Source organism: Oncorhynchus mykiss, chromosome 20 (assembly GCF_057628025.1).
Source record: "Oncorhynchus mykiss isolate SJ-2025 chromosome 20, ASM5762802v1, whole genome shotgun sequence".
Lineage (NCBI taxonomy): Eukaryota > Metazoa > Chordata > Actinopteri > Salmoniformes > Salmonidae > Oncorhynchus > Oncorhynchus mykiss.
This window is the reverse complement of record NC_143041.1, coordinates 8,966,795-8,994,669: the sequence shown is the minus strand read 5'-3', so window position 1 is coordinate 8,994,669 and position 27,875 is coordinate 8,966,795. Positions and strand designations below refer to the sequence as shown.

Below are 27,875 nucleotides of genomic sequence, written 5' to 3'. Positions count from 1 at the left end.
ATGTGATTTTCTGGCTTTTATTTCCTCATTTTGTCTGTCATAGTTGAAGTGTACCTATGATGAAAATTACAGGCCTCTCTCATCTTTTTAAGTGGGAGAACTTGCACAATTGGTGGCTGACTAAATACTTTTTTGCCCCACTGTATATTCGGAAGTGACTTTATGCAGCAGGTTAGGAGGGTTAGGGTTGGGTTAGGGTTAGCTAAGATGCTCTCCGAACTTGCTACAAAAAGTAACTTCCGGTCATATCAATACTTTATTTAGTCCCAACCAAATTTGAGGGCTGCTTTTGCTCCACACCCCCATCATCAGTACCATGGGGCAGATACAATATATACTGTGGCTACATCCTTCCCCCTTACATTTTTACAAAAAACTAATTTCGCTATAAAGGGGTATTAAAGTTTTTTTTTTTAATTGTTTACCTTATGTTGGGCATCATCTCCTAGCTACAAGGAAGTTTTGGAGGGTACTGTTGAAACACAACTTTGCTATTATCCAATCTATTACATTATCTATAATCTTGTTACAAAATCTTACCAGGCTCTCCTCTGTCCTGTTTCTCATCCTCTATGTAAACGCAGCGTCAGACTACGATAAGAACTGAGGTTCTGATGGCAGGCAAACAGTACCCATCCATCCAGAAGTTTGCCTCATCCATCACCAACCAGCTGCTGCTGGGCTCCCTGCTGGAACACCTGTGCTTTGTCTATGAGAGGGACCCGACCCGCTCACATATGCTGTTCAAAGGTAAAGAGGATCGACTAAACTCCATCTCTCTGTTAGTAAAACATGAACATTCTCTGGTTGTTGTGTAGAGAGAGGTTAGAATAGGATTATTTTCAACTAAGTAACTCAGTAAACTCTGTTTTTGTCTGTGTTTTTGCCACCATTTTGCATCGCTGACTTCAGGAAATATATATTTTTTGTGTAAAAAGTCAAAAAAAAGAACTTGTGAACAATAACAACACAGTGAATGACTTCCTTGTCTTTGCTGTCCTCTCCAGCCATTGGTCAGCATTTAGCAGCGAAGAACGTCCTCTCCCTATTAGCCATCAGTGAGGAGTTCAGCACAATCAGACTTCAATACAACAGAGGCTTCACTGAACTACTGCATTCTGTCAGCACCTCCATTTTTCCACAGGTAACACTTGATATGTCCATTTAGTGATAATGTAATGCGGGACATGCCTGGTCAGATTTCTTGTTTATCATTGATGTTCACTCACTGACCAGTTTTCTTTGCTGCTATTTCAGGGTCAAATGTTATTGAATACAGACACCCAGAGCCTTACGTTAAGGTAAGCTTAGTAACTTTGTTGAGGGAACAGGAGGCTGCTAAGGGGAGGACAGCTCATAATAATAGCTGGAGCAGATTGAATGGCATCAAACACATGGAAACCATGTGTTGGATGTACAGTACCAGTCAAATGTTTAGACACAACTACTCATTCAAGGGTTTTTCTTTATTTTTACTATTTTCTACAATGTAGAATAATAGTGAAGACATCAAAACTATGAAATAACACATATGGAATCACGTAGTCACCAAAAAAGTGTTAAACAAATCCAAATATATTTTAGATTCTTCAAAGTAGACACCCTTTGCCTTAATGACAGCTTTGCACACTCTTGGCATTCTCTCAACTAGCTTCACCTGGAATGATTTTCCAACAGTCTAGAAGGAGTTCCCACATATGCTCAGCAATTGTTGGCTGCTTTTCCTTCACTCTGCTGTCCAACTCATCCCAAACCATCTCAGTTGGGTTGAGGTCGGGTGATTGTGGAGGCCAGGTCATCTGATGCAGCACTCCATCACTCTTCTTCTTGGTCAAATAGCCCTTACACAGCCCACAGCCTGGAGGTGTGTTGGGTCATTGTCCTGTTGGGAAAATAAATGATAGTCCCACTAAGCGCAAACCAGATGGGATGGCTTATCGCTGCAGAATGCTGTGGTAGCCATGCTGGTTAAGTGTGCCTTGAATTCAAAATAAATCACAGTGTCACCAGCAAAGCACCCCCACACCATCACACTTCCTCCTCCATGCTTCATGGTGGGAACCACACATGCAGAGCATCCGTTCACCTACTCTGCGTCTCACAAAGACACAGTGGTTGGAATTAAAAATGTGGACTTTTCACTGGTCTAATGTCCATTGCTCGTGTTTCTTGGCCCAATCAAGTCTCTTCTTCTTTTTGGTGACCTTTAGTATTGGTTTCTTTGCAGCATTTCAACAATGAAGGCAGTCTCCTTTGAACAGTTGATGTTGAGACGTCTCTTAATTGAACTCTGTGAAGCATTTATTTGGGCTGAAATCACTGAGGTGCAGTTAACTCTAATGAACTTATTCTCTGCAGCAGAGGTAACTCTGGGTCTTCATTTCCTGTGGCGGTCCTCATGAGAGCCAGTTTCCTCATGGCGCTTGATGGTTTTTGCAACTGCCTCATGAAGCTGGTTGAGAGAATGCCAAGAGTGTGCAAAGATGTCATCAAGGCAAAGGGTGGCTACTTTGAAGAATCTCAAATATATAATATATTTTGATTTGTTTAACACTGTTTTGGTTACTACATGATTCCATATGTGTTATTTCATAGTTTGATTGTCTTCACTATTATTCTACAATGTAGAAAAAAGTAAAAATAAAGAAAAACCCTTGAATGAGTAGGTGTGTCCAAACTTTTGACTGGTACTGTATTTGATACCGTTCCACTCCAGCCATTATCACGAGCTCGTCCTCCCCAATGAAGTTGCCACCAACCTCCTGCGGATGAGGGAAAATGTACCTAACACGATTGTGTTGTCTCACCTAGCTATCTTCAGACGAATGCATTAATTGTAAGTCGCTCTGGATAAGAGGGTCAGCTAAATGGCTGAAATATAAATAAACGTACTGCTGTGTACTTCGTGTTGTGAGAGGAATTTGAGGAGCTGTTTCTTTACTCGTTTTCTTCATCTCACCGTAGACCAAAAGAGGGTCTGTTCCAGGCACAGACGTCTCGCTACCTCAGTGAGTTTGAAGAGCTCTCTATACTTGGAAAAGGATCCTATGGCAAAGTCTTCAAGGTACGGAACTGTCGTGTCAAAATACAAAATCACACGTTAATAAAACCAACAGTGGAATAAATTCCCCCTTTTTAATGTTTTGTCATAGGTTAAAAACAAGCTGGATGGACAGAAGTATGCTGTGAAGAAAATTCTCATCAACAATGTTTCAAGGGAAGACTACATGAAGGTATTTCAAATGTATTGAGTTTTAATGTTCCAAAAATGCAGTATTCTTCAGTGAAGTATTAATGGACACAAGTGAATTTATCAGTCATTTAGTATTTTCCTGTATTTGTTTCAGGTTCTCAGAGAGGTGAAAGTGTTATCCAGTCTTGAGCACATCAATGTAGTAGGCTACCACACTGCCTGGATGGAGCATATCACACATGCTTTTACTAGTGAGTTCCGTTACGTCTTTCCTCTGGCATGTTCTAGTATAGAAATTCAAGTGATTTAGTTTATTCATAGCCAACCTCTCTTGTTTTTTCACATTTTACATTTGGTACAATTTCTTTATTTCAGAGCCTGCATCAATACTCTCTGCACTGGAAATGCAAATGCTGCCAGAACGGTACAATTATTATCTCATATAACTGAATTACAAGGCCAATTATTATTCAGTATCATATTAGAAACCTAAACTTGTTTTCCCCCAATCTCACAGCAGTGAGGAGAGTACAGAGTAGCAGCGGCTCCTCAAAAGTCTTCACGAGCCCAGATCAGTCAAAGGAGCCAGTGGCCATAGCTAAAGCACCAGTGAGCCTCCCAGTGAAAGAGGAGAAGAGCACGCAGGCGGTGGGTCCTAAAACCATGCGCCACGCCCGTTTCCCAGATGACCGTTTCCCAGATGACCATTTCCCCAATGTGTTGCTGGGACAGTGTGGCCAGACGAGGGACGGCTGCACTGTGGTCAGCTGGGATAGCTCGGCCCTGTCGGAGGATGACTTAGGAACCAGAAATGGGATAGATCTGAAAAACCACTCCTACATCGACATGGGGAGCGAGCAGTGGGACACGAAATTCCCCGCCAAGGAGGCATTGATACTGTGTAACCTATGTGTATATAATGGAGCTCCGTAGGAGCAGCACCTCTTATCCTGCTGTTTTAACAAAATCCTCTTACAACTCTGAACGTCTACAAATGTCCCGTGTATATATAGATCATGGGCAACTGGCGGGCCGCATTATTATGTCAGTCACTGATAGTCAGTCAATTAGCCCATGTCAGCAAAACATTTTTAGATTACCAAATTAGTTTAGCGGCCAGCTATCTAAACTTGTTATCATTGTTGAATTACCATCCGGGGGGCCCCCTATTGATTTTGTTAGTCAGTCTCACTCCGATATCATATTACAAACTGCAAACCCCTTTCTCCACCCTATGTCAACGTGTAGAATTGCATGAAATTTGCTATAAAATTGCTAAATCTTCTCTCCGCCCTATGGCAAAATGTGTACAAATGCACAAAATTACTCAGAAATTATTTTTTATTAAAACATTTTAAAAAAATCTCTGCTGTCGAGGGGGGCCACTAAGACGTTTGCTCACAATGTGGATGTGGGTACGCAGAACCGAGAGCAACTGCAGCCCCTCATGATGAGTTACGATTGTTTTGTGGCCCCCACCCCCATAAAAGTTGCCTGATATAGATGATTATTTTACAGATTTTTGGTTAAATTCTGATTGCACTGGACACTATTCTATAGCTTCCTCAGGTGCAGTTCCATTTCATGCTATATATCCAGATGCAGCTATGTGAACGCTCGCTCAAAGACTGGATTTTAGAGAGAACCACCAAACACACATCACAAAGTGAGCATACATGAACAGTACCAGTCAAAAGTTTGGACACACCTACTCATTCAAGGGTTTTTCTTTATTTTTACTATTTTCTACATTGTAGAATAATAGTGAAGACATCAAAACTATGAAATAACACATGGAATCATGTAGTAACTGAAAAAGTGTTAAACAAATCTAAATATATTTGAGATTCTTCAAAGTAGCCACCCTTTGCCTTGATGACAGCTTTGCAAACTCTTGGCATTCTCTCAACCATCTTCAACTGGAATGCTTTTCCAAAAGTTTTGAAGGAGTTCCCACATATGCTGAGCACTTGTTGGCTGCTTTTCCTTAACTCTGCGGTCCAACTCATCCCAAACCATCTCAATTGGGTTGAGGTCGGGTGGAGGCCAGGTCATCTGATGCAGCACTCCATTACTCTCCTTCTTGGTCAAATAGCCCTTACAGCCTGGAGGTGTGTTGGGTCATTGTCCTGTTGAAAAACAAATGATAGTCTGACTAAGCGCAAACCAGATGGGATGGTGTATCATTGCAGAATGCTGTGGTAGTCATGCTGGCTAAATGTACCTTGAATTCTAAATAAATCACAGACAGTGTCACCAGCAAAGCACCACCAAACCTGGAATACAAAGCACCCACAGGCCACCGCCATGCTTCACGGTGGGAACCACACATGCGGAGATCATCCATTCACCTACCATGCGTCTCACAAAGACATGGCGGTTGGAACCAAAAATCGCAAATTTGGAATCATCAGACCAAAGGACAGATTTCCACTGGTCTAATGTCCATTTCTCGTGTTTCTTGGCCCAAGCAAGTGTCTTCTTATTGGTGTCTTTTAGTAGTGGTTTCTTTGCAGCAATTCGACCATGAAGGCCTGATTCACACAGTCCCCTCTGAACAGTTGATGTTGAGATGTCTGTTACTTGAAATCTGTGAAGCATTTATTTGGGCTGCAATTTCTGAGGCTGGTAACTCTAATGAACTTATCCTCTGCAGCAGAGGTAACTCTAGGTCTTCCTTTCCTGTGGCGGTCCTCATGAGAGCCAGTTTCATCATAGTGCTTTTAGCGACTGCATTTGAAGAAACTTTCAAAGTACTTGACATTTCCCAGATTGACTGACCTTCATGTCTTAAAGTAATGACGGACTGTCGTTTCTCTTTGCTTATTTGAGCTGTTCTTGCCATAATATGGACTTGGTCTTTTACCAAATAGGGCTATCTTCTGTATAACACCCCTACCATGTCACAACACAAGTGATTGGCTCAAATGCATTAAGATGGAAATAAATTCCACAAATTCACTTTTAACAAGGCACACCTGTTAATTGAAATTCCTTCCAGGTGACCTTATGAAGCTGGTTGAGAGAATGCCAAGAGTGTGCAAAGATGTCATCAAGGCAAAGGTTGGCCACTTTGAAGAATCTCAAATATAGAATATATTTTGATTTGTTTAACACTTTTTTGGTTACCACATTAATCTATATGTGCGATTTCATAGTTTTGATGTCTTCACTATTATTCTACAATGTAGAAAATAGTAAAAATTATGAAAAACCCTGTAATGAATAGATGTGTCCAAACTTTTCACTGGTACTGTAGGTAACTTGCACAATGAGATGCACCTCTTTGTGGCTTTGGTTTTTCATGCAACATTTATCACTGTTTTGATTAGGTTTACATTATGCAGAATTTGTTAATGAGTATGTTTTGTCTTTTGTTTTTCAGATCCTTATGGGGCTGTGGACACAAAACAAACCCTCAGCATTCTACATAAAATACTTAAAGGTGTAGAGTACATTCACTCTAGAGGAATCATGCATAGAGACCTGAAGGTATGTTCTTTGCAAGTGTATATTATTTAAATTCATAAGAAAAAGAAGTGCACCATCAAATAATAACAAAGGAGGTTTTGCCGCTCTCTGATGAGGTTGATCCCTTGTGAACCTCTCCATATCTCTGGAAGTTCATGGAATATGTTGAAGTAATGTGTATTAAAATGTTAAAGTAACATGCTGTAGCCTTCATCTCCTTGGACAGGAGGAGTTAGACTCCTTGAGGCATGGTGAAGTCCTCCATATTGGGAAAGCGGGGGAACCGAGGTGGGATGTCATCACCCTCCTTAACAAACATGACATCACATGCGTTTTCCCAATGGTTAAACACAAAGTCATGCACCCTGTCTGGCAGAACCTGCTTCAGGCATTCTCTACCATGACTCTTCCAATAGCGTTGGTAGATGTGGATCTTACATATGTCCATGAGGCTCCTAGGCTGCTGGCACAGGTTCAGTAGCTGGTCCCGCTGGTCAAAGTACTCTGGGAGCATTAAAGAGCTGGGCAGGTGGCCATCTCTGTTGCTGATGGTCAGGGGGTAGGTCATGGTGAGGAGCTTCCACAGCAGAGAGGTGTGCCTCAGGTTGAGCTTCTGATCCAGGTACAGGAAGAGGCAGTTTTCCCCTGCGGTGGTCAGCTGGTTGATGTCCGCTCCATACTTCAGGAGGAGCGCCACCACGGCCTCGTGGCCCCCGTTACAGGCCTCGTGCAGGGCCGTCCGCCCGGCATGGTTCACTGTGTTCGGGTCAGCCCCCTGATCCAGCAGCTCAATGATACAGCCCAGGTCCACTCCCAGGGCCTTCACTGGCTTGTTGGCCGCCGCCAGGGCAGCCAGGTGGAGGGGGCTGTTACCCGACTTACTCATCACCTTCAAAGCAAACTATATTTAAAATGTGCACTTCTAAACATCAGTATGCTTTCACCAGAAACATTCCTCAAAGCTTGACAGCAGGAGTTGAAAATGGGTTACGTAAAACACAAATAACAAAGAAACTAAAAACCTTGTTGACGTCGGCCCCAAGCTTGATCAGGCTGGCTGTCATCTCTGTATTGAGGATCCCGGCAGCCATATGCAGTGGCATCATCCCAAAGTGGTCGATGGTGTTGATTTTGGCACCGTGGCTCGCCAGGATGCTGATAGCGGGCAGGGCTCCGTAGCGAACGGCCAGGTGAAGCGCGGTGTGGCGGCCGTCACTGTCCACCTAGAATTTTGTATTTGTATTTACTATGGATCCCCACTAGCTCTTCCTGGGGTCCGACAAAATTAAGGCAGCTATACAATTTTAAAAAACATTACAAAACATTCATTACAGAATTCACAACACTAAGTGCATGCCCTCAGCCCCATACTCCTCTACCACATATTGTGTGTGTGTGTGTGTGTGTGTGTGTGTGTGTGTGTGTGTATGGATGTGTCTGTGCCTATGTTTATGTTGCTTCCCATTCTCCACTCTTCCATAAGGTGTATTTTTTTATCTGTTTAAAAAAAAAATCTGATTCTACTGCTTGCATCAGTTACCTGATGTGGAATACAGTTCCATGTAGTCATGGCTCTATGTAGTAATGTGCGCTTCCCATAGTCTGTTCTGGATTTGGGACTGTGAAGAGACCCCTGGTGGAATGTCTTGTGGGGTATGCATGGGTGTCTGAGCTGTGTGCTAATAGTTTAAACAGACAGCTCGTGCATTCAGCATGTCAATACCTCTCACAAATACCAGTAGAGATGAAGTAAATCTCTCCTCCACTTTGAGTTAGGAGAGATTGACATGCATATTATTAATGTTTTCTCTCTGTGTACATCCAAGGGCCAGCTGTGCTGCCCTGTTCTGAGCCAATTGTCATTTTCCTAAATCCCTCTTTGTGGCACCTGACCACACAACTGAACAGTAGTCAAGATGTGACAAAACTAGAGCCTATAGGACCTGTCTTGTTCATAGTGGTGTTAAGAAGGTAGAACAGTGCTTTATTATGGACAGACTTCTTCCCATTTTAGCTACTGTTGTATCAATGTTTTGATCATGACAGTTTATAATCCAGGGTTAATCCAAGCAGTTTAGTCACCTCAACTTGCTCAATTTCCACATTATTTATTACAAGATGTAGTTGAGGTTTAGGGTTTAGTGAATGATTTATCCCAAATACAATGCTTTTAGTTTTTGAAATATTTAAGACTAATTTATTCCTTGCCACCCATTCTGAAACTGCAGCTCTTTGTTAAGTGTTGCAGTCATTTCAGTTGCTGTAGTAGCTGACGTGTATAGTGTTGAGTCATCAGTATACATAGACGCACTGGCTTTACTCAAAGCCAGTGGCATGTCATTTAGTAAAGATTGAAAAAAGTAAGGGGCCTAGACAGCTGTCCTGGGGAATTCCTAACAGAAATGCAATAATGTGTCCTTGAACAAAGGGGGGTCAAAATCAAAAGTAACAGTCAGTATCTGGTGTGGCCACCAGCTGCATTAAGTACCGCAGTGCATCTCCTCTTCATAGACTGCACCAGATTTGCCAGTTCTTGCTATTAGATGTTACCAAACTCTTCCACCAAGGCACCTGCAAGTTCCCGGACATTTCTGGGGGGAATGGCCCTATCCTTCACCCTCCGATCCAACAGGTTCCAGATGTGCTCAATGGGATTGAGATCCGAGCTCTTCGCTGGCCATGGCAGAACACTGACATTCCTGTCTTGCCGGAAATCACGCACAGAACGAGCAGTATGGCTGGTGGCATTGTCATGCTGGAGGGTCATGTCAGGATGAGCCTGCAGGAAGGGTACCACATGAGGGAGGAGGATGTCTTCCCTGTAATACACAGCGTAGAGATTGCCTGCAATGACAACAAGCTCAGTCCGATGATGCTGTGACACACCGCCCCAGACCATGACGGACCCTCCACCTCCAAATCGTTCCCACTCCAGAGTACAGACCTCGGTGTAACGCTCATTCCTTCGATGATAAACGCGAATCCGACCATCACCCTTGGTGAGACAAAACCGTGACTCGTCAGTGAAGAGCACTTTTTGCCTGTCCTGTCTGGTCCAGAGACGGTGGGTTTGCGCCCATGAGCGACGTTGTGGCCGGTGATGTCTTGTGAGGACCTGCCTTACAACAGGCCTACAAGCCCTCAGTCCAGCCTCTCTTAGCCAATTGCAGACAGTCTGAGCACTGATGGAGGGATTGTGTGTTCCTGGTATAACTCGGGCAGTTGTTGTTGCCATCACACCTGCGGGAAGGGTACAGGAGGTTCAGATGTACCGATCCTGTGCAGGTGTTTGTTGCACGTGGTCTGCCACTGCGAGGACGATCAGCTGTCCGTCCTGTCTCCCTGTAGCACAGTCTTAGGCGTCTCACAGTACGGACATTACAATTTATTTTCCTGGCCACATCTGCAGTCCTCATGCCTCCTTGCAGCATGCCTAAGGCACATTCACACAGATGAGCAGGTACCCTGGGCATCTTTCTTTTGCTGTTTTTCAGTTAGTAGAAAGGCCTCTTTTTTTGTCCTAGGTTTTCATAACTGTGACCTTAATTACTACCGTCTGTAAGCTGTTAGTGTCTTAATGATTGTTCCACAGGTGATTGGTCATTAATTGTTTATGCTTCATTGATCAAGCATGGGAAACAGTGTTTAAACCCGAAACAATGAAGATCTGTGAAGTTATTTAGATTTTTACGAATTATCTTTGAAAGACAGTGTCCTGAAAAAGGGACGTTTCTTTTTTTGCGGAGTTTATTTGGCAATATCAGTCGTTTTTGTAATGAATGAGCCATCTGATTCAATGAATGATGAAGCTGAGTTTGCCATTTTTTCCAAAATTTCATTTAAGGTGCTCCAAATCTTGGATCAAAATGTGGCTTAGGTGGTGGGCGTGGCAAGGGTGTGGCCATGGCCAATGATGAGGTCGCCAGCCGGAAATTTAGGAGGCCCTCCGGTTGACCGCAGTGACACAATTTTTCTGTTTTAAAGCTATTTTCCTGCAATTCTACATTTGGCCATGGCTTATGGGCATTTCCATCTAAAAGGACCCATTGGGTGTCAAATGATAGCTGAGTCTATATAGTTTTGGGAAATGGAAAAACGTTCTTCAACCATTTTCCATCTTAAAAATTTTCCATTTTCCATCTTAAAAATTAGGCATAATTAAAAGCTTTGATTTCTGGATAAAAAGATGGAAAATGGATCTTAGAAAACATCTACCAGAAAAAGCCTTGAAAGTTATCAAAAATACATCAAAATACAAAAATGTTGTCCTAAAGAAGACCCCTGACAACTAATATCAACACTTTATATTTAGTCTTGGAGAAATTGTTTACCTTCTGTAAGTTTAAGAAATATTGCCTTGCAATTCCGTTACCAAAAACCCACATATCTTTAGGATATTTTCTAATTTCTCTCCCTCATGAGGGAGGATAATGTACACAAAAGTAACAAGGAATGGTAGACCTACCAATTAGTTAAAGTGATTTTACTGAAACCAATTTTGTTTATGAATTATTAAGTGATCCACACTCGTAATTCCATTACGTAATTGGTAATGGACATACCCCAAAAATCTGTAACGGATTAACTGCAACTGAATTGGCTACAATGGGAAATCATAACAGTCACAAACCACAGTTGGGTCACATGCTACAGTCCTCCCTTTCAGTGGCATACTGTTATGTTCAGCGCACTACTCTTTTCTTTGTCTTTCTGTTGGTATAACCAAGAATGTTCAAACAGTCTGTCTGGACAACCCCTCTCTTCTCTCTCTCTCTCTGCTTATCTCTCACTGTCCAGTTAATGTCACCTGTCACAGCTCTTACTGACACCTACTCATGAGCCCCCTCTCTTTCTGTAATTATGTTACTGTAATTCCGTTTCCGGGTGTAAATCCACTTCACTTAGTGTAGTTAAATAACCAAAATACATTTTTTTCAAACTGTCATAGCTGACACCCTATTCTTTCAGCAGACATCTTTGAATCTTAATTCAGAGCAGATATTTAAGAATTTTTGGAAAATGAAAATGTTGTTGCATGAATACTTGAAGGCGATTTTAAAGTAATTCTGCACAGTTATTCCACCAATTTAGTTTTTGTGAACTAAGTGCATAGAGTCAAAGCGTAATTCTGTTACAGTGGAATTGCCCTTATGCTATCTGAGTGATTCAAACATTATAACAAAATCAATGGGGGCCCTATGCCATGACAAAAATACTCCTTAATGTATAATTTTTTTAAATTTTAGATTCTTCCCGACTGTCTAGCTATTATTTGGGTGATTGTTAGTTCTCAAAGGATATCTTATTAAAAATATGTAGGTACATTACCTTTTCTACATACTTCATCTGGTTTTAGTAATTTTAAATTTACACTGAAAAACGTTTTTCAGTTTTTCCATCCCCAAAAACATTTTTTCTTTACTTCCCTAAACTTTTCTATGCAGAAAAACCCCTGTTCATGACTTCTGGTTTAATTCCAATCGGCTGCGTTTAGGCAGCCCAATTCTGATATACTTTTTTACTAACTAACTGGTATTTTGACAAATCTGAATAAGATCTGATGTGAAAAGATCTAATGTGATTGGTCAAAAGACCCGTTAGTGGAAACAAATATCAGAATTGGGCTGCTTGTGTAAACGCAGCCCTTTAGGCACAGACCTTGGCTCAGCTTAAACCCTTGGGTGGAAATACAAAACGGACAATAAGATCAGCATCTCTACAGGAAACTTTATCATGCTTTGTGTTTACCCTTGATAATTGGGTTAGTATATGCATACATTTTTCAACATAGGGATGGAACAATTTTAGATGAAATTTTCAATTAACCAATCAATCAATTACCTCTGCGTTGATGTTGACTCCGTGGTTGCAGAGCACCCTGAGGCAGGCCTCGGCCCGGTGCTGCATGGACATCATGGACATCTCAAACTTGGTGCGTGGCTTGGGCCAGGAGGCCAGGATGGTGGGCCAGTGGGTGATCACCAGGTGCAGGGCGTTGCGCCCTCGCTGGTCCCTGAAGGTTGCAAGGAGGACATGGGAGAAATGGTCTTGTCAGAATGGTTTTGTTTTGCTGGTGGTGATTTATTTTTTCACATAAAGGAGATTACAAAGACTTGTCGTGCCACTTCCAAATACTGGCATTACTCATAGAGCTTTTTTCATGTTTTAGGACATTTTGAATGGTTATGCTGAAGTTTAGGGGTGTAACTCAATAATCTAATGTTGCTTAGTTATACAGAGCAGCATTATCATTTGAAAGCTCTAATATGGTCTTCCCTTTTCAGTGTATGACCCAAACCAGTGGAACCTGTTCATATAGGGATACCTGATCTCCGGGTCTGCCCCGGCAGAGAGAAGGCTCTCAAGGCTCTTCACTCTCCTGTAAGATGCAGCCAGGTGGAGGGGGAGAATTGCTAAGCCCTGTAGGCAATGAGCGAGAGAGAACTTGTTTAAAGACTTAGAAAAACATGTTAGGAATGCTAAATGTTTGTTACCGAACGGGCTGGGGGACACCTGGAGGTCAGAGCCCCCAGATAGCATATTAACACGTCATACGCATGGCAAAATGTGTAGAATTGCAGGAAATTAGCTTTAAAACTACACGATTTTCTCTCCGCCTCATGGCAAAATGTGTACAATTACAGGAAATTTGCTTAAAAACTGAACAATTTTCTCTCATTGTCATGGCAAAATGTGAAAAATAGCACGAGATAAGCTATAAAACAGCACATTTCTATCTCTGTCCCATGGAAAAATGTGTACAATTGCAGAAAATGTGCTTTTAAAACAGCAAAAGTATCTCTCAGCTTCATGCAAAAATGTGTAGAATAGCATAAAACGTAAAATGTTTCTCTCTGCCTCATAGTAAAATGTGTTGGATTGCATGAAGTTTGCTGTTTCCTAACTTGCTATGTATTATATTTTATGTATGTTGTATGCAAAATAGATTTTTGCGATGGATATTTGAACGAGAGGAATATCTGGGCCCCAAATCTGTATTCTCCAGCAGGTGGCTGTTTTTTTTGTACTTTTTTTTTTTTTTTTTTCTCACAAAGCGAGGAGTTTTTGTATGGAGGTCAATGAGTGTCGAATTTGGTTAACAAAAAATTGCCAGGATGGCTTATTTGATCGAATATAAATTTCGTAATGCGTAACTTGTTACGAGTGTAGATAGATATAAGTAGGCCACTTGACATCCTGGCAACATTTAGAAAACACTTTATGTCGGTGTTGTGCCTGAGATACACGCGTATCTGCCCTCTCATTGGCTAGAATGGCCCCACTTGAGTATTTAGTCAGTATAATGGATAATCTGTGAGTAAACTAAATAACATGGCTATTACGCATGCTCAATAGTTTTGGAGGTCTGGGAGTTTTTGGTTAATAACTCCAGATTGCATGAACTCTTTTGTACCATACCGTTAGAGAATACCATGTCTGACGTTTTTATTGTGGGTTTTACCTTTGAAAGGATTTCATGAAGAAGTCCCGTTGTTCTTATATCGATGTAAAAGTTGGACCCCCGTTTTTGGGTAAAATCGTTAATACGCGCCAGGTCTTCTATCAAGATCGCATCATATAATTCAGCATCTGAAAAGTTGACGTTCGTATCCATACCCCATAGCTAGAAGATCAAGGTCCTACTCAAGTGTACGTTCGCTTTGCTCTACATTATTGAAAACTTACACGTTTTAAGGCTCTTTGTAAATGTCAGTTATCGTGAAATGCTGGTTATCAGCCTCAACATTAGCCTCTGATCAAACAGTAAATTACAGCGCTGTACTCTGTCAGTGCTCTGATGTTTTTTCTCAAGAAGGCAGTAATAAGCACGTTTGGAAACGTCATCATTCTGCATCGCTGGTGACAGCTGTCGATATGATGTTAGTGCCTCACCTATGGCCGAAAATAACCTGTATGTAATATTACGCGTAGGCATATCCTACCTGAGTTATTTCATGATAATAATAATAAGGACTCTATTTGTAAAAAACAACAACAACAACAAAAACAACGCATAGACGCTCCATGTATTCTTACTCCAACTGATAGTTAGTTATTCCCTGTGAACGATTTATAACTTTTTGAGGGGCCTATATATTTAGGCTAGCGAAAATGGCATGTTTTTCAACACTTAACGTTACCTGTCTTTGAAGTGTAGAAAAAACAGTACAGTATTTCCAAATCTGAACAGGCTCATTGACAGGGTGAGATCTTAAAAGCTTGATAATACTAGACACATCTCCTTTGACTATTGCTTCGTGAATTTTAAACTGCAAATGATCAAATTCACCGGGGACTCCATCGCTGAATCTGATTTTCTTATTAAGCTGAAGTTTATAATGCATGCAGTAGGGACTAAGGCATGGTTTGTTACTAATATTACCCATTTTAAATAAAAAATTAAAGTTAAAACATATACTAAAGCAATAACGTGGCCTAGAGGTAATGACAAAATAGAATTACGCATTGTATAAAATAATCCCTGTTTTAGAATCTCCTGTAGCATTATGACCTCACAGACAACATAAAAATGGGATATTATGTGAATATTTTACATTTTGTATGATTTTGATTTACAGCCCAGGAATATTTTCCTGAGTGGACATAACTGCCATGTGAGCATTGGAGACTTTGGACTGGCTTGCAGGGATAAAATGATGGATGACAAGGAAAAACCACCCTCCACCTCACAGAACACTGGTGAAAAACTGAATTCATCTATTTTTCTAATCTGTCTCTATCACCACAAGCTCAATGGTTGTTACATTATATATGTAAACAGTTAACATTGTACGCTTTTGTCCATGTGTAGTTCTTGAAATCACCAGAAGATGGTGGTATGGGTTTGTGTAACTAAATCCCTTTTACGGCATAGCACTGATCTTGACCCACACATTTCCCCTGGCTAGCTCTGGTCCTGTGCATGTTCTTGATATGCTTGTAATCTTTCTGCAGGTTCCTCTCACACCGCTGGAGTGGGGACATTTATTTACGCAGCACCTGAACAACTGGAGGGTTCCCACTATGATTCAAATGTGAGTCATCTCCATAATGTCAGAAATATATACACTACTGTTCAAAAGTTTGGGGTCACTTAGAAATGTCCTTGTTTTTGAAAGGCAAGCTAATTTTTTGTCCATTAAAATAACATCAATTGATCAGAAATATAGTGTAGACATTCTTAATGTTGTAAATTACTATTGTAGCAGGAAACGGCTGATTTTTAATGGGATATCTACATAGGCGTACAGAGGCCCATTATCAGCAACCATCACTCCTGTGTTCCAATGGCACGTTGTGTTAGCTAATCCAAGTTTATAATTTTAAAAGGCTAATTGATGATTAGAAAAACCTTTTGCAATTATGTTAGCACAGCTGAAAACTGTTGTTCTGACTAAAGACTCACTAAACTGGCCTTTAGACTAGTTGAGTATCTGGAGCATCAGCATTTGCTGGTTCGATTACAGGCTCAGAATAGCCAGAAACAAAGACCTTTCTATTGAAACTCGTCAGTCTACTCTTGTTCTGAGAAATGAAGGCTATTCCATGCGAGAAATTGCCAAGAAACTGAAGATCTCATACAACACTGTGTACTACTCCCTTCACAGAACAGCACAAACTTGCTCTAACCAGAATAGAAAGAGGAGCGTGAGGCCCCCGGTGCACAACTGAGCAAGAGGACAAGTACAGTGGGGCAAAAAAGTATTTAGTCAGCCACCGATTGTGCAAGTTCTAAACAAAATTAGGAAAAAAAATACATAAAATCACATTGTAGGAGTTTTAATGAATTTATTTGCAAATTATGGTGGAAAATAAGTATTTGGTCAATAACAAAAGTTTATCTCAATACTTTGTTATATACCCTTTGTTGGCAATGACAGAGGTCAAACGTTTTCTGTAAGTCTTCACAACGTTTTCACACACTGTTTCTGGTATTTTGGCCCATTCCTCCATGCAGATCTTGTTACGGTGCGTGAATGAGGACCCAAAAGCGAATCAACTTAAACAGAGCTTCTTTAATTACCAAACATAGGTAGGCTCAGATGGACCGGCAGATTCCGACAGGACAGGACAAGGTTACAGCAAACATGACGACAGTCTGGTTCAGGCATGAATGACACAAACAAACAAGAATCCGACAAGGACAGGAGCAGAAACAGAGAGAGATATTGGGACCTAATCAGAGGGAAAAAAGGGAACAGGTGGGGAACGGGGTGAATGGGTAGTTAGAGGAGACAAGGGACAGCTGGGGGAAAGCGGGGGAGAAAAGGTAACCTAACACGACCAGCAGAGGGAGACAGGGTGAAGGGAAAGGACAGAGACAAGACAACATGACAGTACATGACAGTACCCCCCCACTCACCGAGCGCCTCCTGGCGCACTCGAGGAGGAAACCTGGCGGCAACGGAGGAAATCATCAATCAGCGCACGGTCCAGCACGTCCCGAGAGGGAACCCAACTCCTCTCCTCAGGACCGTACCCCTCCCAGTCAACTAGGTACTGATGACCACGGCCCCGAGGACGCATGTCCAAGATTTTACGGACCCTGTAGATAGGTGCGCCCTCGACAAGGATGGGGGGGGGGGGGGGGAGACGAGCGGGGGCGCGAAGAACGGGCTTAACACAGGAGACATGGAAGACCGGGTGGACGCGACGAAGATATCGCGGAAGAAGAAGTCGCACTGCGACAGGATTAATGACCTGAGAGATACGGAATGGACCAATGAACCGCGGGGTCAACTTGCGAGAAGCCGTCTTAAGGGGAAGGTTCTGAGTGGAGAGCCAAACTCTCTGACCGCGACAATATCTAGGGCTCTTAGTTCTACGCTTATTAGCAGCTCTCACAGTCTGCGCCCTATAACGGCAAAGTGCAGACCTGACCCTCTTCCAGGTGCGCTCGCAACGTTGGACAAAAGCCTGAGCGGAGGGGACGCTGGACTCGGCGAACTGAGATGAGAACAACGGAGGCTGGTACCCGAGGCTACTCTGAAAAGGAGATAGCCCGGTCGCAGACGAAGGAAGCGAGTTGTGGGCGTATTCTGCCCAGGGGAGCTGTTCTGACCAAGACGCAGGGTTGCGAAAAGAAAGACTGCGTAAGATGCGACCAATAGTCTGATTGGCCCGTTCTGCTTGACCGTTAGACTGGGGGTGAAAGCCGGAAGAGAGACTGACGGAAGCCCCAATCAAACGGCAAAACTCCCTCCAAAATTGAGACGTGAATTGCGGACCTCTGTCCGAAACGACGTCTGACGGAAGGCCATGAATTCTGAAAACATTCTCGATGATGATTTGTGCCGTCTCTTTAGCAGAAGGAAGCTTAGCAAGGGGAATGAAATGAGCCGCCTTAGAGAACCTATCGACAACCGTAAGAATAACAGTCTTCCCCGCTGACGAAGGCAGTCCGGTGACAAAATCTAAGGCGATGTGAGACCACGGTCGAGAGGGAATAGGAAGCGGCCTGAGACGGCCGGCAGGAGGAGAGTTACCGGACTTAGTCTGCGCGCAGACCGAACAAGCAGCCACGAAACGACGCGTGTCATGCTCCCGGGTGGGCCACCAGAAACGCTGGCGAATGGAAGCAAGCGTACCCCGAACGCCAGGGTGGCCGGCTAACTTGGCAGAGTGAGCCCACTGAAGAACGGCCAGACGAGTAGGAACGGGAACGAAAAGAAGGTTCCTAGGACAAGCGCGCGGCGACGGAGTTTGAGTGAGTGCTTGCTTTACCTGCCTCTCAATTCCCCAGACAGTCAACCCGACAACACGCCCCTCAGGGAGAATCCCCTCGGGGTCAGTGGAGGCTACTGAAGAACTGAAGAGACGAGACAAAGCATCAGGCTTGGTGTTCTTAGAGCCCGGACGATAAGAAATCACGAACTCGAAACGAGCGAAAAACAGCGCCCAACGCGCCTGACGCGCATTAAGTCGTTTGGCAGAACGGATGTACTCAAGGTTCCTATGGTCAGTCCAAACGACAAAAGGAACGGTCGCCCCCTCCAACCACTGTCGCCATTCGCCTAGGGCTAACCGGATGGCGAGCAGTTCGCGGTTACCCACATCATAGTTACGTTCCGACGGCGACAGGCGATGAGAAAAATACGCGCATGGGTGGACCTTGTCGTCAGAGAGGGAGCGCTGAGAAAGGATGGCTCCCACTCCCACCTCTGACGCGTCAACCTCGACAACGAACTGTCTAGAGACGTCAGGTGTAACAAGGATAGGAGCGGATGTAAAACGATTCTTGAGGAGATCAAAAGCTCCCTGGGCGGAAACGGACCACTTAAAGCACGTCTTGACAGAAGTAAGGGCTGTGAGAGGAGCTGCCACCTGACCGAAATTACGGATGAAACGACGATAGAAGTTCGCGAAGCCGAGAAAGCGCTGCAGCTCGACGCGTGACTTAGGGACGGGCCAATCAATGACAGCTTGGACCTTAGCGGGATCCATCTTAATGCCTTCAGCGGAAATAACAGAACCGAGAAATGTGACGGAGGAGGCATGAAAAGTGCACTTCTCAGCCTTCACAAAAAGACAATTCTCTAAAAGGCGCTGGAGGACACGTCGAACGTGCTGAACATGAATCTGGAGTGACGGTGAAAAAATCAGGATATCGTCAAGGTAAACGAAAACAAAAATGTTCAGCATGTCTCTCAGGACATCATTGACTAATGCCTGAAAGACAGCTGGAGCGTTAGCGAGGCCGAAAGGAAGAACCCGGTATTCAAAGTGCCCTAACGGAGTGTTAAACGCCGTCTTCCACTCGTCCCCCTCCCTGATGCGCACGAGATGGTAAGCGTTACGAAGGTCCAACTTAGTGAAAAACCTGGCTCCCTGCAGGATCTCGAAGGCTGAAGACATAAGAGGAAGCGGATAACGATTCTTCACTGTTATGTCATTCAGCCCTCGATAATCTATGCAGGGGCGCAGAGACCCGTCCTTCTTCTTGACAAAAAAAAACCCCGCTCCGGCGGGAGAGGAGGAGGGGACTATGGTACCGGCGTCAAGAGCTACAGACAAATAATCTTCGAGAGCCTTACGTTCGGGAGCCGACAGAGAGTATAGTCTACCCCGGGGGGGGGTGGTTCCCGGAAGGAGATCAATACTACAATCATACGACCGGTGTGGAGGAAGAGAGGTGGCCCTGGACCGACTGAACACCGTGCGCAGATCGTGATATTCCTCCGGCACCCCTGTCAAATCACCAGGCTCCTCCTGTGAAGAAGAGACAGAGGAAACAGGAGGGATAGCAGACATTAAACATTTCACATGACAAGAGACGTTCCAGGAGAGGATAGAATTACTAGACCAATTAATGGAAGGATTATGACAAACTAGCCAGGGATGGCCCAAAACAACAGGTGTAAAAGGTGAACGAAAAATTAAAAAAGAAATGGTTTCACTATGATTACCAGAAACAGTGAGGGTTAAAGGTAGCGTCTCACGCTGAATCCTGGGGAGAGGACTACCATCCAGGGCGAACAAGGCCGTGGGCTCCTTTAACTGTCTGAGAGGAATGTCATGTTCCCGAGCCCAGGTCTCGTCCATAAAACAGCCCTCCGCCCCAGAGTCTATTAAGGCACTGCAGGAAGCTGACAAACCGGTCCAGCGTAGATGGACCGACAAGGTAGTGCAGGATCTTGAAGGAGAGACAGGAGTAGTAGCGCTCACCAGTAGCCCTCCGCTTACTGACGAGCTCTGGCCTTTTACTGGACATGAAGTGACAAAATGACCAGCGGAACCGCAATAGAGACAGAGGCGGTTGGTGATTCTCCGTTCCCTCTCCTCAGTCGAGATGCGGATACCTCCCAGCTGCATGGGCTCAGCACCCGAGCCGGCAGAGGAAGATGGTAGTGATGCGGAGAGGGAGGCGACGGAGAGCGCGAGCTCCTTTCCACGAGCTCGGTGACGAAGATCAACCCGTCGCTCAATGCGAATAGCGAGTTCAATCAAGGAATCCACGCTGGAAGGAACCTCCCGGGAGAGAATCTCATCCTTTACCTCTGCGCGGAAACCCTCCAGAAGACGAGCGAGCAAGGCCGGCTCGTTCCAGCCACTGGAGACAGCAAGAGTGCGAAACTCAATAGAGTAGTCTGTTATGGATCGATTGCCTTGACATAGGGAAGACAGGGCCCTGGAAGCCTCCTCCCCAAAAACAGATCGATCAAAAACCCGTATCATCTCCTCCTTAAAGTCTTGATACTGGTTAGTACACTCAGCCCTTGCCTCCCAGATTGCCGTGCCCCACTCACGAGCCCGTCCAATAAGGAGAGATATGACGTAGGCGACACGAGCAGTGCTCCTGGAGTAAGTGTTGGGCTGGAGAGAAAACACAATATCACACTGGGTGAGGAACGAGCGGCATTCGGTGGGCTCCCCAGAGTAACACGGCGGGTTATTGATTCTGGGCTCCGGAGATTCGAAAGCCCTGGAAGTGGCCGGTGGATCGAGGCGGAGATGGTGAACCTGTTCTGTGAGGTTGGAGACTTGGGTGGCCAGGGTCTCAACGGCATGTCGAGCAGCAGACAATTCCTGCTTGTGTCTGCCTAGCATCGCTCCCTGGATCTCGACGGCTGAGTGGAGAGGATCCGAAGTCGCTGGGTCCATTCTTGGTCGGATTCTTCTGTTACGGTGCGTGAATGAGGACCCAAAAGCGAATCAACTTAAACAGAGCTTCTTTAATTACCAAACATAGGTAGGCTCAGATGGACCGGCAGATTCCGACAGGACAGGACAAGGTTACAGCAAACATGACGACAGTCTGGTTCAGGCATGAATGACACAAACAAACAAGAATCCGACAAGGACAGGAGCAGAAACAGAGAGAGATATTGGGACCTAATCAGAGGGAAAAAAGGGAACAGGTGGGGAACGGGGTGAATGGGTAGTTAGAGGAGACAAGGGACAGCTGGGGGAAAGCGGGGGAGAAAAGGTAACCTAACACGACCAGCAGAGGGAGACAGGGTGAAGGGAAAGGACAGAGACAAGACAACATGACAGTACATGACAGATCTCCTCTAGAGCAGTGATGTTTTGGGGCTGTTGCTGGGCAACACGGACTTTCAACTCCCTCCAAAGAATTTCAATGGGGCTGAGATCTGGAGACTGGCTAGGCCACTCCAGGACCTAGAAATGCTTCTTACGAAGCCACTCCTTCGTTGCCCGGGCGGTGTGTTTGGTATCATTGTCATAATGAAAGACCCAGCCACGTTTCATCTTCAATGCCCTTGCTGATGGTAGGCTTTGTTACTTTGGTCCCAGCTCTCTGCAGGTCATTCACTAGGTCCCCCCGTGTGGTTCTGGGATTTTTGCTCATCGTTCTTGTGATCATTTTGACCCCACGGGGTGAGATCTTGCGTGGAGCCCCAGATCGAGGGAGATTATCAGTGGTCTTGTATGTCTTCCATTTCCTAATATTTGCTCCCACAGTTGATTTCTTCAAACCAAGCTGCTTACCTATTGCTGATTCAGTCTTAACCAGCCTGGTGCAGGTCTACAATTTTGTTTCTGGTGTCCTTTGACAGCTCTTTGGTCTTGGCCATAGTGGAGTTTGGAGTGTGACTGTTTGAGGTTGTGGACAGGTGTCTTTTATACTGATAACAAGTTCAAACAGGTTCCATTAATACAGGTAACAAGTGGAGGACAAAGGTGCCTCTTAAAGAAGAAGTTACAGGTCTGTGAGAGTCAGAAATCTTGCTTGTTTGTAGGTGACCAAATACTTATTTTCCACCATAATTTGCAAATAAATTCATTAAAAATCCTACAATGTGATTTTCTGGATTTCTTTCTCTCATTTTGTCTGTCATAGTTGAAGTGTACCTATGATGACAATTACAGGCCTCTCTCATCTTTTTAAGTGGGGGAACTTGCACAATTGGTGGCTGACTAAATACTTTTTTGCCCCACTGTACATTAGAGTGTCTAGTTTGAGAAACAGATGCCTCACAAGTCCTCAACTGGTAGCTTCATTAAATAGTACCCACAAAACACCAGTCTCAACGTCAACCGTTAAGAGGCAACTCCGGGATGCTGGCCACCAGCTGCATTAAGTACTGCAGTGCATCTCCTCCTCATGGACTGCACCAGATTTGCCAGTTATTGCTGTGAGATGTAACCCACTCTTCCACCAAGGCACCTGCAAGTTCCCTGACATTTCTGGGGGGAATGGCCCTAGCCCTCACCCTCCGATCCAACAGGACCCAGATGTGCTCAATGGGATTGAGATCCGGGCTCTTCACTGGCCATGGCAGAACACTGACATTCCTTGAGGGAAATCAGTCTTGCAGGAAATCACACACAGAACGAGCAAGCGATGCGAGCAGTATGGCTGGTGGCATTGTCATGCTGGACGGTCATGTCAAGATGAGCCTGCAGGAAGGGTACCACAGGAGGATGTCTTCCCTGTAATGCACAGCGTTGAGATTGCCTGCAATGACAACAAGCTCAGTCCGATGATGCTGTGACACACCACCCCAGACCATGACGGACCCTCCACCTCGAAATCAATCCCACTCCAGAGTACAGGCCTCGGTGTAATGCTCATTCCTTCGACGATAAACACAAATCCGACCATCACCCCTGTTGAGACAAAACCGCGACTCGTCAGTGAAGAGCACTTTTTGCCAGTCCTGTCTGGTCCAGCGACGGTGGGTTTGACGTTGTTGCCGGTGATGGCTTGTGAGGACCTGCCTTACAACAGGCCTACAGCCCTCAGTCCAGCCTCTCTCAGCCTAGTGCGGACAGTCTGAGCACTGATAGAGGGATTGTGCGTTCCTGGTGTAACTCGGGCAGTTGTTGTTACCATCCTGTACCTGTCCCGCAGGTGTGATGTTCGGATGTACCGATCCAGTGCAGGTGTTGTTACACGTGGTCTGCCACTGCGAGGAAGATTAGTTGTCCGTCCTGTCTCCCTGTAGCTCTGTCTTAGGCGTCTCACAGTACGGACATTGCAATTTATTGCCCTGGCCACATCTGCAGTCCTCATGCCTCCTTGCAGCATGCCTAAGGCACATTCACGCAGATGAGCAGGGACCCTGGGCATCTTTCTTTTGGTGTTTTTCAGAGTCAGTAGAAAGGCCTCTTTAGTGTCCTTTGTTTTCATAACTGTGACCTTAATTGCCTACCGTCTGTAAGCTGTTAGTGTCTTAACGACCGTTCCACAGGTGCATGTTCATTAATTGTTTATGCTTCATTGAACAAGCTTGGAAAACAGTGTTTAAACCCTTTACTATGTGGTTTCTACTGTAAAAGGGACGTTTCTTTTTTTGCTGAGTTTATATACAGTGCCTTGCGAAAGTATTCGGCCCCCTTGAACTTTGCGATCTTTTGCCACATTTCAGGCTTCAAACATAAAGATATAAAACTGTATTTTTTGTGAAGAATCAACAACAAGTGGGACACAATCATGAAGTGGAACGACATTTATTGGATATTTCAAACTTTTTTAACAAATCAAAAACGGAAAAATTGGGCGTGCAAAATTATTCAGCCCCTTTACTTTCAGTGCAGCAAACTCTCTCCAGAAGTTCAGTGAGGATCTCTGAATGATCCAATGTTGACCTAAATGACTAATGATGATAAATACAATCCACCTGTTTGTAATCAAGTCTCCGTATAAATGCACCTGCACTGTGATAGTCTCAGAGGTCCGTTAAAAGCGCAGAGAGCATCATGAAGAACAAGGAACACACCAGGCAGGTCCGAGATACTGTTGTGAATAAGTTTAAAGCCGGATTTGGATACAAAAAGATTTCCCAAGCTTTAAACATCCCAAGGAGCACTGTGCAAGCGATAATATTGAAATGGAAGGAGTATCAGACCACTGCAAATCTACCAAGACTTGGCCGTCCCTCTAAACTTTCAGCTCATACAAGGAGAAGACTGATCAGAGATGCAGCCAAGAGGCCCATGATCACTCTGGATGAACTGCAGAGATCTACAGCTGAGGTGGGAGACTCTGTCCATAGGACAACAATCAGTCGTATATTGCACAAATCTGGCCTTTATGGAAGAGTGGCAAGAAGAAAGCCATTTCTTAAAGATATCCATAAAAAGTGTTGTTTAAAGTTTGCCACAAGCCACCTGGGAGACACACCAAACATGTGGAAGAGGGTGCTCTGGTCAGATGAAAGCAAAATTGAACTTTTTGGCAACAATGCAAAATGTTATGTTTGGCGTAAAAGCAACACAGCTCATCACCCTGAACACACCATCCCCACTGTCAAACATGGTGGTGGCAGCATCATGGTTTGGGCCTGCTTTTCTTCAGCAGGGACAGGGAAGATGGTTAAAATTGATGGGAAGATGGATGGAGCCAAATACGGACCATTCTGGAAGAAGACCTGATGGAGTCTGCAAAAGACCTGAGACTGGGACGGAGATTTGTCTTCCAACAAGACAATGATCCAAAACATAAAGCAAAATCTACAATGGAATGGTTCAAAAATAAACATATCCAGGTGTTAGAATGGCCAAGTCAAAGTCCAGACCTGAATCCAATCGAGAATCTGTGGAAAGAACTGAAAACTGCTGTTCACAAATGCTCTCCATCCAACCTCACTGAGCTCGAGCTGTTTTGCAAGGAGGAATGGGAAAAAATGTCAGTCTCTCGATGTGCAAAACTGATAGAGACATACCCCAAGCGACTTACAGCTGTAATCGCAGCAAAAGGTGGCGCTACAAAGTATTAACTTAAGGGGGCTGAATAATTTTGCACGCCCAATTTTTCAGTTTTTGATTTGTTAAAAAAGTTTGAAATATCCAATAAATGTCATTCCACTTCATGATTGTGTCCCACTTGTTGTTGATTCTTCACAAAAAAATACAGTTTTATATCTTTATGTTTGAAGCCTGAAATGTGGCAAAAGGTCGCAAAGTTCAAGGGGGCCGAATACTTTCGCAAGGCACTGTATATATATATATTTCTTATTATTATGATATTTATATATTTTTTGTCATGTTATTTTTTTGTATTTCACTAGACAAGTCAGTTAAGAACAAATTATTATTTACAATGATGGCCTACCCTGGCCAAACTCGGACAACGCTGGTCCATTTGTGCGCCGCACTATGGGACTCCCAATCATGGCCAGATGGAATACAGCCTGGATTCCAACCAGGGTCTGTAGTGATGCCTTTAGCACTGAGATGCAGTGCCTTAGACCGCTGCGATACTTGGGAGCCCTAAAGATAACAGCACACAGGGCAAGACGGTATTGACAACAATGCATCACGCGAAGTAGCCACAACTGTCAGTGTCCATGATTGAGTCTTTGAATGAAGAGATAAAACGGTCCAGTTTGAGTGTTTTTTTGCAGCTCGTTCCAGTCGCTAGCTGCAGAGACCTTTTAACAGAATGTGACTGGCAGAACAGGTGTTGTATGAGGAGGATGAGGGCTGCATTAGATATCTCAGATAGAGGGGAGTATAAATAAGCATCAACCAGTGGGTCTTGCGACGGGTATACAGAGATGACCCGTTTACAGAGGAGTAGAGAGTACAGTGATGTGTCCTGCAAGGAGCATTGGTGGCAAATCTGATGGCCGAATGATAAAGACCATCTAGCCGCTCGAGAGACACACAAAAATGACTGGGCACAATCAGTGTGACTTTTCTACATAAAACAAACTTTTATTGAATTGTAATGATGATAATATAACATTTTTATTTATAAAGTAATTGATACACAGTAAATCTAAATATTTGTATCACTATGTCTTTTCTTCTCCAATGCAGTCAGACATGTACAGTATAGGAGTGGTGGCCCAGGAGCTGTTCCAGCCCTTTGGGACAGAGATGGAGTGTGTTGAGACGCTAGGGGACCTCCGTGAGGGGAAGGTCCCAGACTCCTTCTCCCAGCACTGGCCTGTCCTGGCCAAGTACATCACACTGCTGACCAGCAGAGACCCCACTCTAAGACCCAGCGCCACACAGCTGCTGCAGAGCGAGCTGTTCAGCAGCAAAGACATGGTATGGATGACTAGGCTGGCTGGGAATGAGACTGATTGTTTAAAGTTTTATTAGTCGTATGTACAGGATACACATAGTATACACCATTGAATGAAATGGTTACTTGCAGGTTCCTTCTTGACAATGCAACAACAATAAGAAATAATAAAAGATAAGAATACAAACATCAAGTAAACGGCTCAGTAGAATAGAATAAACATTTTAGCATAAGTACTGAACAACAATATGTGAGAATTTAAAATATTTTTCTGAGTTACAGTTTATATAAGGAAATCAGTCAATTGAAATAGTTTTATTTGGCCTGGGCCTGCCTGAGAGGGCATAGGCCCATCCACTTGGGAGCCAGTCCCAGCCAATCAGAATACGTTTTTCCCACAAAACAGCTTTACTACAGAGAGAAATACTCATCCGCAAAAGATGAGATGGCATTGGGTTGAGCTGATTGCCATTCCAGAATGACTGCAGTGGCTACTGCTAGCTAGCATGAGGACGAAAGGGACAGTTTTCTGGGAAAACTAGCAGTGTTTCAATCTTCTCAATGTATCAGTTTGGATTAAGGTAAAATTTGGAGTACAGTGGCATTTTCCGACCAATATCTCGAGCCGGCTCCACTGTGTCTTAATCTAACAATGATGGAGTTCAGATCCTGGTGTAACTCAGTGTAAAAAAAGCATGATGGTCATTTGGAATCTTGTGGCTAAGATATAAACTTTCTCTGAGACGGTTGGTAGCAGTCCTCATGCCCCAATACTGTCTGCCCAACCGTTAGGGATTGAACAGCTCATGACTGGGGTGTATGTGTTTGATGTACTTGTTGAATTTCTGCTTGCCATAATATTTTACACTGCTATTGTAAAAGCTCAAACACATATGATCCAAATGCTAGTAGCATCGCTTGGCTATAATGGTTTGATCTGTGTCACTTTCAGCCACATGTTTAATTTGGTGCCACCTACTGACAGTAAATATCAGGAGAAGAGTGTTACACATTGGAGATGTTTGATCTGTGATACCAATGTCCCTCTTCTCCTTACAGGTTATCCATGGCTTGCAGACAAGGGTTAAAGAGCAGGAATATGAGATAGTTCAACTCAGGAGACAGATCAGTCAGCTACAAACTCAGAGCATGTAGCAAGCATCCCATTCCACGGACAGGACCTGACGTCAACCATCTCTGCCCTTCTTCAAACCTGTTATATTCGACCCCTTTACCTTACCATATGTGAATAATTTGGTGCAAATGGTTGAA

General features: G+C 44.0%; 2 protein-coding genes across 2 annotated transcripts; one reads left to right on the top strand and one right to left on the bottom strand.

Moving 5' to 3' along the window:
• Window positions 1-162: 162 nt before the first annotated feature.
• LOC110498775 (eukaryotic translation initiation factor 2-alpha kinase 1) lies at window positions 163-27,875 on the top strand. Its single transcript, XM_090211864.1, is given in 16 exon segments — window positions 163-171; window positions 585-750; window positions 1,008-1,144; window positions 1,258-1,301; window positions 2,965-3,064; window positions 3,153-3,233; window positions 3,348-3,444; window positions 3,569-3,617; window positions 3,679-4,122; window positions 4,207-4,213; window positions 4,754-4,859; window positions 6,579-6,685; window positions 15,244-15,364; window positions 15,620-15,699; window positions 26,393-26,626; window positions 27,663-27,875. Coding segments are annotated over 16 exon segments (1,908 nt in total). The 3' UTR covers window positions 27,789-27,875.
• LOC110499203 (ankyrin repeat domain-containing protein 61) lies at window positions 6,897-14,408 on the bottom strand. The gene is made up of 6 exons (XM_090213200.1): window positions 14,008-14,408; window positions 13,159-13,177; window positions 12,990-13,084; window positions 12,506-12,677; window positions 7,687-7,887; window positions 6,897-7,553 (listed from the first exon to the last, which is right to left on the bottom strand). Exons 1-6 carry the CDS (start codon window positions 14,277-14,279, stop codon window positions 6,897-6,899), a joined length of 1,416 nt encoding a protein of 471 aa, XP_090069326.1. The 5' UTR covers window positions 14,280-14,408.

Bases quoted from the DNA above. Each gene is read 5' to 3' on its own strand.
- LOC110499203 (XM_090213200.1), bottom strand. From the start codon at position 14,279: ATGGATACGAACGTCAACTTTTCAGATGCTGAATTATATGATGCGATC. The intron at 12,678-12,989 runs GTATCCCTATAT...TGCAACCTTCAG, and splicing joins GGGGCAGACCCGGAGATCAG to GGACCAGCGAGGGCGCAACG. The intron at 7,554-7,686 runs GTTTTTAGTTTC...TTTGCTTTGAAG, and splicing joins TTGGGGCCGACGTCAACAAG to GTGATGAGTAAGTCGGGTAA.